The 11112-nt window shown below is 35.2% G+C and overlaps 1 protein-coding gene across 1 annotated transcript in view; it reads left to right on the forward strand.

The window, feature by feature from the left end:
- The window catches only part of METTL15 (methyltransferase 15, mitochondrial 12S rRNA N4-cytidine), a 48353-nt gene extending 37642 nt beyond the window's left edge, over window positions 1–10711 (forward strand). The window contains exons 3-5 of the mRNA XM_010169375.2: window positions 280–471; window positions 2490–2668; window positions 10269–10711. Of these exons, the coding sequence (XP_010167677.2) occupies window positions 280–471; window positions 2490–2668; window positions 10269–10711 (814 nt within the window). The remainder of the gene's footprint in view (window positions 1–279; window positions 472–2489; window positions 2669–10268) is intronic.
- Window positions 10712–11112: the final 401 nt, after the last annotated feature.

Genomic DNA, 11112 nt, shown 5'->3' on the forward strand with positions numbered 1-11112 from the left:
TCTTGCATGGTGAAAAAATGAAATTATAGTCAGGTATCCATTCCCTTCAGGTCAAACAGGAAGGGGGTAAAGAGTTAAAGAAGCCTAAGTAGCTGCTGATGAGTGGTTTGGACTAGTTTTCAATGTTAACATATGAAAAGTACTTAAACTATTACTTTGGGAATAGCCCTAGTGCTTCTGAGACACGTGAGCACTACTATCTAATTCCTGCTCTACAAGGGGAAGACACTGCACTGTTACAACTAAAATTGAGACTGTTTATTTGTCTTTTTCTTACAGGAAACAGATTCGGGCTCTTCTAGGACAGTTTAGCCAGTCAGAGGCTTTGTTAATCTCATCTGGAGTTGAGCCAGAGACTCTAGATGGAGTTCTCTTGGATGCTGGCTGTTCTTCTATGCAATTTGATACACCTGAAAGAGGATTTTCCCTGCAGAAGGATGGACCTTTGGACATGAGGATGGATAATGACAGGTACCTGTTAATAAAATATTTCTCGTTGAAACTCAAAACCTTTGTGTTCAGCCACCTCCATGCATTTAATTTCCCCTTAAACTGAAGAATTCTCACCATTAAACCACATCTAATTTTGCACAAGTCTTTCTTTTGCCACAAAGCTTTTTTCGATCTTAATACTTAAAACCCTGGTTATTGTCTTTTCCTTCTTTGAAATAAGAGGAAAGTTCCAGTGATGAGTAGATAAACCAGTAATGTTTTTGTTAACTATACCATTAAAATTTTACATTTTTTGAGTGTGTGGTATACAGTTACAGGGACATCTTGTTTTCAGAGGCCTGTCTTTTCCTTGTTATTTCCACAGTTTCTCAGACTGTACTTGATCTACAGGCTCACAGCACTTTTCTGCAGTCTCTTTCCTTTTTTTGCCACAGTGACTTTTTGTGGAACCTTTGCTTGTGCACGTTCAGTTGCTCCCTCAGGAAAGAAGCAACCTCTCTCTTTTCTGCAATGGTCATCTGAAACAGTTACTTCTCTCTAAAAGGAGCATCATGTAAAATAAATAAATAAAATCCTATCCATTTTGTTTGCCAGTTGAAATCAGATAGCAAAATTGTTTTTAACACACTAGTATAATGTTGTCTACATGCCTGTAGATTTATTGTAAGATTCTTTCCTTAGTATTACAAGCTTCCTTTCACGTTGTGTAGGAGGCATATCAGGCTTACTTAATCATCAAATAAATAAATCATCTCTATTTAAATTAATAGAATTGTTGTGTAGCACATTCAAGAGCATGAAAATCAATGGTGGAATTATAATTTCTACTTATGTAGCGATTTTCATCTTCAAACTACCTAATGTATTTCTGTAGCATTGTGCTTTTTATATGAGCAGCCAAAGATCTCTGCTGTATAGATGATGGCAGTAATTGCATAATGTGTTACTGGGAGAACGAAAATTTTTCCTTTGTGTTTTTGATGAACCTGTAGTCTTAAGAAATGTCATTTGATCTTTTCATTGCTCGCCTACAGCTGATGGGAAGCCTCATTTCCTAAGGAATTATCTTAACACATTAATATTGAGTCTTAGCACAGCAAATTTCATACTTGCTTTTTCCAGTTTTGTGTAAAAAGCTCATGTGATCATATATGGAACAGGAGCATAAGAACAAAGGACACCTGTGGCATAACAAAAGCCTTACACTACAGTTGTTGCTATGATACTACTTGCCTCTGATTCCTAAGTTTTGTTATCTTTTGTAAGATACTGCAGGAGAGTAATAAATGCATGAAAAATATTCTGCACATTCATGTCTTTGTAGAAGGGACTTTATTAAGTAGGTTGGATGTTTTGTCAGATTAGTAAATCCATATATGGTGTTCATAGAATATCTTGAACGATTTCAATAGCAAAGGGTCAGAGATTTAAAAGAAATAAATGTATGGCTTACACTGTTTATATTGTAATAGTACCTGTCATTTGTAATATTAGGTCATTTCTATTCTCTCAGAATGGTATTTGGATATAAATTCTTATGCCTTATAGTGAAAAGTAAAGTTAAATTATTTTCATAAGCAATTGTTTTCATAACAGGAGATGTGAAAGAAAATATCCTTGAGATCAGTTCTGACTACAAAACAATATATAATGCAAGGTACTAAAACGAACCCATAAAGGGCAAGTTTGTATTCTAAAGCTGGCTAAATAAAAAGTCACACAGCATTTCCATTTTAATGTGATACTGAAATATACTTATTCTTGTCAACTCATTAAGCATAGTTTATGATAATACTTGGAAGTTTCAGCTGTTCTAATTGCTGTTAAGGAACAAACTCTGTTTCAAGTAGAAAGAAAAAGGATTTAAAAGGTGCAGGGTATATCTGTTTTCATAGAGTTGCTGTCTCTTATTTGAAAACCTCAAAGGTACTTGTATGCAGTGTGTGTGTTTGACTTTATGTCTCAATCCTATGAAGCTTCACCTCTTGTCAATGAAAACTGACGTCAGTGAACTAATTGGCTCTTCTTGTGCGTAGGTACCCTGACATGCCCACTGCTGCTGATGTTGTGAATGCTTTAGATCAACAGGCGCTTGCGTCCATACTGAGAACATACGGGGAGGAGAGGCACGCCAAGAAAATCGCTTCAGCCATCGTTCAGGCACGCAGCATATACCCCATCACCAGAACTCAGCAGCTTGCAAGCATTGTTGCAGGTACCCTCATTAATTCTTCACAGTGGCTGAGGAGAAAAAATATTAATCCCCAACGTCCCAGAGGGATCTATTTGTACTTGAAATCATGCAGGATCTAATCCTGCCTCTTCGGCTCTGATGTCAGCTCTTTCTTTTTTTTTTTAGTTCCCACTTTTTATCTTGTAGCTTGACAATTAGTTTAATAATAGATTTTACATGAAGTGATTTATCATTTTGCCAACCAAGTTGAAACACAATTGCTGAATGACAGCAGGCTAGGGAATTCTTTATCCCAGCTATTGATAACCCTTCAGATACCAGATACGTCATATACCTCTCTTAGTTTTAAATTTCTACATTTTAATATTATGAGGGGAAGTACTATGACACTTTCCAATTAAGAACAAAATCAGATCATTTCTGTCTGCTTAAAGAACCAGGAAGCAAAAAGTAAAGCAATACATAGCTTGCTTCACCTTGTGAATGCCAACTAGATCAGCCTGAAGCAACTATTGAAACACTTCATCTTACTTGCTCTTCACTGTAAACAACTGGAACAAAATGTAGTTAGGCAGGAACTGTGCTGACATCAAGAACCTTCATGTTTGTGTTCTCAAGTGAAAATTTTCAAGGAAAAATATAAGACAGAAATCCTGTTCCTGAACATAATAATATGTACTGTTGGGATATTTTTATTTTTTTTTGCCCAAGAAATGAAAATACTGGGTCTTGTCACAAATAAGTATAAAATGCTGACTCCTTTAAATGCAGCCCTTTAACATTTGCTAAAGAATAGTGTTAAACATTGTATCAGTATCCTGAAGACTTAAAATAAATGTATTAATAAAAATTTTTATTACTTAAACTGGAAGTTTAGGGACTTACTTTTAATGACTGACAAACAAATTGAAAAGCTAGATTTGTATAAGTTGGGATACCTGAGCAAAATGTCAACCAAAGTCAACCTAAGCCTAAAGTTTCACTGATTTGGATAAAGGACTTGAATACGCTGCTCTCTGTTGTGAGCCCGTGCTGTAAATATAGTGAATGTGAGGAACAATCAATCTTAAAAAACCAAAGAGATAAAACACTATGAGCCTTTTATAAAACTTGAAGAGTTACATTTTTAATATAGCCATTGTTGTCATCTTCTAACTTATAAATTTTTTTGTCACATGTATCTCATGCTTTTTGTAAAACTATTGATTACATTATTGAGATTGAAGCAACCATATTGCTATGCTAAAAATGTAATGTGTTATAGGCTGTAAACAAGCAACTCGGTAACTTCTGAAATAATTTTGTGCACTAGCTTTAACTAAGAAAATAAAAACTCTAGTGCACAAAAGACAGTGATTGAAGATGCTTTCACATTTCATGTGTTGCATCTTAGTCGCCACTTAATGGTCGCTTTCTGTGACAATGAGAGAGAATTTTCTTATTGTTGTTCTTTCTTTAAACTCTCTGCTGTATTTGAAAAACAGCTGGATACATGAATCAGATATACATTAGATAGTAGAAATACCAGAAACAATGAATCCAGCACATGTCTGCCAAAGCAGTAAATATATGTGTTTTGTGTGCTTCTTTTTGAAGTATGCGAGTAGTTAAAACGATTTTAGGACTATTACACTGATCCCTGTTTGGGTAGAACTTCTTCCAATTTTAATTTGATTCCTCCAGTAAAGGAGCATGATGGATCCTACTGGATTTTGAACTGATCATCCCTTAAGAAAATTTCTGGTAACTATAATATATTTTGTTTAATTTATCATCTATCATCAATATATATTCTTATGCAAAATGATATCCATGAAGTTATTGAGCTAAGCCAGAGCGAAAGTGCCAGCGACCACAGCTACAGGATTCTTTTGGTGGCACAGCCCAGAAAACCCCTGACTAATTCAGGACTTAACCAGAATAAAATATATGACCTATTAGTTAAATGTCAAATCCTTTAAAAACTAAAATATTAATTAGAATAATAAAAATCTTGCATTTTAGTTTTTGCAGACTCTATATGAGCATAATTATCTCTCCAGAACAGGATAAATTTTTTTGCTTGGTATAGGAGCCAGAACACAAAAAAAAATGGAGCCAATGAGGCTGGATATTTGTCTTTCACATGTTACAAATTACTATAGCTTCAGATTTTCTAGAACTCCAAAGTTTTGTGTTAAGGTCCAGAATCCCAATGAGTTTAGATTTGGACTAGCCTGACACTGGAAAACTTCATTTCTCTTTACAGAATGCTAGACTTCTGGTCTTTCCTACCGCCCCTCAAAAAGTTAGAACATGTATTGCCGTTGCTAGTTGATTGGGAGATCAGAGTGAAGGTTGTAATTAAAAAAAAAAACAACAAAACTCAACCAAACCAACCAACCAAAAACCAGCTCCACAACAGTCACAGAACAATCAGACATCTCTAAAGTTTGTATTGGCAAGAGTTATAATTTTAAGATATAACTTGAAAAAAATATATAAACAGATTTGTATGTCAGGATTGCCTACAACAGCTTGGGGCTATCTCAGGTATCCACGTGATTTCTTGCTCTCCTTTTTTTCTTGGCAGAGAGCCTGAAAGTCATCTCTCTACACACTGTAACAATGAATGACGTCCTACGAAAAAACTCTAAAAAGAATTTGGCTTTTTTTGTTTTTCTAAATGTCCAGAAGGATTCTGATCAGTTTGAATAAGGCAATCTCTGTGAGCTATGAAGTCTGCAGTTTACATGGGAAAAAGGAGTTTCCTGTTCAATCATGTGAACATCATCTCTTCCTACAGCACAGTGGAACTCCACTCACTGTTTATTATTTTCATACAGCTATCTGCAGTGTTGAATGCTGTGTAAAAAGTAAGGATCAGTAGTTCCCAACTGAAGGTCTGTGAATAGTTGTGTGGAAATCAATTAAGAAGCCCTTCCTGATGGCTTTTGCTGTAGCTCATTGAGTTGTTTGGAAACGATAATTTAACTCAATGTGCAGGAAAACTTGATTAAAAATAGTGAAATTAGAATGTAGTTTTAATATGCTTTTTCCATACGATTGCTGGTCTATTCTTATTTCTTCTTAGGGGGTAATATACCTTTTTATCTATTGGGTTTTGTTCAAAATTTGCTTTTTCTCAGTGTTTAGATACATAATCTATTTAACAGATCATTTTGAGATCATGAAATCATTTGGACTTAACTTGAAAGGAATTGATAATGTGATGTTAAAGAAAGTTTAGAAGAAACTTCAGTGGGTAAAGCCAGTCTCGTTCAGATTGGTTCACATTTATAGACTTTAATTATCAGTTTGGAATTTGTAATATTGCCTGAATTTAAGATGGGTGAGAATTAACACTGTACTGAGGGAGCCTAGACAAAAGGACATTAGTTGTGTCATGGAAACTTATTAAATGCAATGCTAATTCAACAGACGGATTCCTGCAAACAGGTGCACGATCCGAATTAATTTTTAAACTCTCCCACTCTCATACACTCTGGGGACTTTAACAGTTCATGTTGACAGGCACTGCACGTTGCTAATTTCATTCACAAGCTTTAAAATTTCAATACATTTCAACAAGTGAATCTATTAGATTTTTAAAAGTGTAAGTAGCATCAGGGCATCCCAAAACTAAAAATTATAATTTCTCTCACTGGGATTTCAAACTAGTCATCTAGCCAGAAGCGTGGTGTTTTTATGAATGAAATTCATTTTACAGGCTTCCCATACAGATTTTTTTATATTTTTGTACATTGTACAGCCTGTTACCAAGAAAGATTTTCTTTTAGTGTCATGGTAATTGGAGGGGGCTGGGTGAGAGATTTTTTGCCTTGGCGGAAAGCACAAATAGGTTTTTATTTAACTATAGTAGAGGACTGAGTGGGGTAGGAAAAATTTTCACCCCTGGAACATAGATCAAAATTTACTGCCTTTACTAAAAAGATAAAGGCCAATGTGACAGAAATCACCACAGACTACATTTATTAGTTAATCCCAGTCTCTCAAGGCAGACCAATAAACCCTTGACCTTGGAAATGGTTTGATTTTCATTTTAGTTTGGGGGGGTTTGGTTGCATAAAGCTGCAAAGTGACTACATTTCTTTACCAATTTCCTGAATATTAGTATTCTGTACCATTATATATGACTGGCAGTGCTGTTTGTGCATGTTCAGCTGAGGCATGTAAGGTTGTATTACACTTACAGAATATATCTGGGTTTTAATTTATTTTTCTTGAGTGTGTGATAAATTAATTCATAGTAATAAATTAATGTCACAGTTAATCATCATGCAAGATTATTGTAGAAAGACACTGCACTCACCAACCATGGCAGGACAAATGCAAAAACCTTCCTAAGAGCTGTTAGTGTCTTGGTCATGCTGGTAGCCTGAGTATCTCATTTCTTTTGTTTATCAATTCATTATTGCAATTGCAAAATAGCAGAGTTCATGATCAGACTACTAAAAATCTGTCCTAGTATCACCATGTCATGTCTATTTAGATTCTTACAAAACCAGTTTTGAAGTAGATCTTTATAATATCCTTGTTCGTTCACATAAGTAAAAGATATTTTGGTGTTACTTTTTGGTATTTCACTAAAATTCCAGTGAGATTGGCTGTGGAAATTTAAACAAAAGATCTGATTCTAGGCTTCTATTTTTATGGTTAGGTCCCAATCAAGAAACACCTAATTTAGTACCTAAATTACATGATGTACTATTGTGGGTTGGCTTCATTTTTATCTGTGGTACTTTTGGAAGCTGGAATACTCTTAGAATATCGGAAATGGATCATCCCCAGAAAACTAGCAGTATTTTTAGAAAATACTTAGGCTGCTAAAATACTTAAGGTTGCAATACTTAGGCTGCTAAAATATGATAGTTAAAAATTCTGGATCTGCTTTGTGAGGTGAACACCAACTCTGGGTACTAACAGCCCAAAATTGAAAGTATAAAACTGATGCTCTTCGAGTGACAGCTGTAAATTTTTCAGCAAGTGTCAGGAGAAAGGAGTACTACAAAAAGCCTGTAACAGAGCAATACAGGTAGAATTAAAAAAAAAATGAAAAAAACCCCCAAAACCCCACCATTTTCTAACCTGCTAGCTTGTTCGTAGCTACTATTTTGTAAGGGAACAGTGGTTTTTCATTCCACTTACAACTATTTTCAGTAAAATGAACATGGCAGCAGTGGGCTTGGTGTTGGAAAGGGGAAGGGAAGAGTGAGATATGTTTTCAATGGTTTTAAATGTAGACTTAGAAAAAAGGATAGATTTGTTGTGTGAGATCTTTTTCAAAACCAGTATTTTCTGATTCAAGAGACCATGGCTTCTGTAATTGAATTAAAAAATTACCCAGGTGTCTGATGTGTCAACTTCAAATTCTGTTGAAGAAAAATGCTGTTATGACTGAAACCTAAGACAGGTCCTAGGGAGAATATGAAGCTAGTCACTTAGTGCATGCTATGGAAACAGGCATGTCCTGGGGTATTTTTTGGATACCTTACATGCTGCTTTGAAACCCTGCTGTTTCATTTAATAACTATTCCAGAGTTCTGAGCTTGCTACTACTGTTTGTAGCTGTTAGTTGACCATTTAAAGAAAATGGTTTATTTTGCTCAGCACAGCATTCCTTTATGTTATGCATTAAGAGACGGTTTTCTTCACACACAAATGGCAGTCAATGGCTGTTCTTAGGATTCCATTTTCAAATAATCTATTTTTAGGTAAGTAAAGAAATATGGAAACAGATACTGTGCCAGGTAGTACAAGCTTGGTGTCAGTTGGTTTCCTGGGATGTCTTACCTTCATCAATTTTGAGTTCTCCTTTAGTTCAGCTCTTTCATCACAACAGGCTTTGTGACTCCTACAATGAGGATATATATTCTTTTATTTATAGAAAGTATAGAACGTGGTGTTCTCAAAGACAGAAATTATATTAGCTAGCTAGTGTAACTTTTTCTAGAGTTTGTAAGTGATGGATGAGCCTAGTTTCCACAGGTTAAATCTATTTACTCTGTTTTGTGAAACGGAGTTTAAAGCCACAAATCCTGTTCAGTAGTTTGTGTTGGGAGCAGGTGATCCTGTGGCCACTTTCTGTCTCTAAGGATTCAGACAATAGGAACAGGAAACAGCCCTGGCTGTGGTCAGTTTCTTCAGTAAATTCAGGCGCTCTTAGCATTAGAGTCAGAAGAGGTAGGGAACTGGAAAAATTGAGTATGCAGAAATGCTTCTTGGATACATCACATACATGATAATGACTTAGTTAATAATGATTGAATTTTTAATCCCGTTATTGGCCTCTCCCTTTCCTGAACACTGATGATCACTTGTGTGTTTGTGATGCCAAACACTTACATTTCCTGACATAAGTAAAATCTAGTAACTTGTTTCAGAGGTACCATGTTGTCTTCTTTTACTCCACTACATAGAATATCAATTACTTAATTATGAACTGCATTTACTTCAAACCCATTGCTTTATAATACTGTAGTTTAGCACTGGCATGGAATTGAGGCATTTTAATACATACATACCAGCTGTTTGCCTTATCTTCAATGGGCCCTCTTGTTTGGAAAAATAATTCTTTCCAGTTATGCGCTAGCATTATTCATTCAATTTATCTTCACCAGACTCCTGCGCTCACTTACATAATAGATTATAAGTTTACTCAGGTTTCACAGATCTTGTAAGACTCTTGCACTTTAGTCCCTTTGATCCATCAAATCTGGCTTCTCTAGCTTTTTGCTCTATACTCAGATAATGAAGATTCAAGCCTAAAGTACATTAAATAATGATATATTTTAAAAGTTTATCTCAAAATGCCAGTCTCTACAGAGACTGGTATAACCCATAAAAATTTTGGAGAAAGGAAGGGGAAGTTTTGTGCATCTAGTCAAAATTATTTAATTTGGTAATTTTTGTCCAACAGACTAATGCCTTGACACGTTTTGCTGTATAGGCATGTGAAAAAGCAAGTCATCTGCATTTTCTAAATTTCTCAAGGTATTTTTGTGAATACCTGAAGAAACACGGGGCTAGTGGTCAACAATTTTTATCCCCAGACAGGGATGCCTCTTTTAAGCTTTAAGTAATTCTTTGAAATATATTCATCACCAGCTAGACATTGTCTTCATCCTACCTCTGCCTGTGAAGAAATGCAGAATTATCTAGAAGCAACAGTTAAAATTGTGTGTCCATCATATTTTTTTTTCCTTAAAAGCATAAAACAAACCACCACAAATATTGAGTTGACATTGACTATACTGAGCTGTAGAGTGTATGACTTATCTAGCCCATCTTCATTTTTTTCCCTATTTTGGTTTCAGCCATCATTCTGCATTTTAATTTTGTGAAGCAGTTCAGGAAGGAATTTCTATGAAAGATTGTAGGAAAAAAAAAAAAACAAAAACCAACCACCCAACTGCAAGCCAGATCAGTTTCATGGGGTTTAAATTCAGAACTGTGAATTGAAAGCAAAAAAACCCCATTTATTGTAAAGAAGGAAGTTCACCATTCAGGGTTCAGATGTAAGTATGGTTTCCTTTAAAGACTTCATGCATGAGTGGATTAATGTCAGGGTAGCAATGTAGAAATAGTAAGATATTAACATACACATTTTAAAATTCGACAGGTGCTTTTCCAGCATCAGCACTGTATGCACGAAAAGACTTGCTTCAGAGACCTACACATGTTGCTACCAAAACTTTTCAAGGCCTGCGAATCTTTGTAAACAATGAGCTTCATGAACTCTTTATAGGGCTGAAGACAGCTGAGAAGTTTCTAAAACCTGGAGGCCGCCTTGTAGCCCTCTCCTTTCATTCACTAGAAGATCGTATTATCAAACGTTTTCTTCATGGAATAGACATGACAGAAAAGTACAATCTTGGCTCAAGGCAGAAGATAAGACAGGCTCTGAAAAATTGCTCCAAAGAAGATGTGCAAGAATTTCCCCAGGGAAAATCCAACTCCAAGTGGATTTTTATACAGAAAAAAGTTCTCACACCCCAGGACAAGGATATTCAAACAAACCCAAGAGGAAGGTCAGCCAAGTTAAGAGCTGCTATTAAAATCTAAAACAAAATATGTGACTATATAATTGTATAATTTCCTTAAATTTTGTTTTCCAGAGGGCTAACTGGACAGTATGAAACTGAAAAAAATAAAATGAAGGCTGTTAAAAAAAAAAAAAAAATCTTTCTTACCTTTGTGCTTTTTTTTAGTTAGGGTGTAGTATAGAGCAACAAAAGGTAAAATACATGTAGATAAGTGAGTGTCACTAATTATAAAAAAACCCACATCTTTTTAAAAAGAACATAAAACCCAACATTTATGAAAATTACAGGTTTGATGTGTTTACAGTATTTCTTTTAGATTAAATTCAAAATCCTGACATTAACAGTCTAAATTCAGTAGCTGATTGAGACAGAGAAGGTTTTATGGGGGTGGATTTTCACAGACCTAAGTCAGATGGTTGG

The sequence above is a fragment of the Antrostomus carolinensis genome, unplaced genomic scaffold (genome assembly GCF_000700745.2).
Source record: "Antrostomus carolinensis isolate BGI_N321 unplaced genomic scaffold, ASM70074v2 scaffold10246, whole genome shotgun sequence".
In the NCBI taxonomy this organism is placed as follows: Eukaryota; Metazoa; Chordata; class Aves; order Caprimulgiformes; family Caprimulgidae; genus Antrostomus; species Antrostomus carolinensis.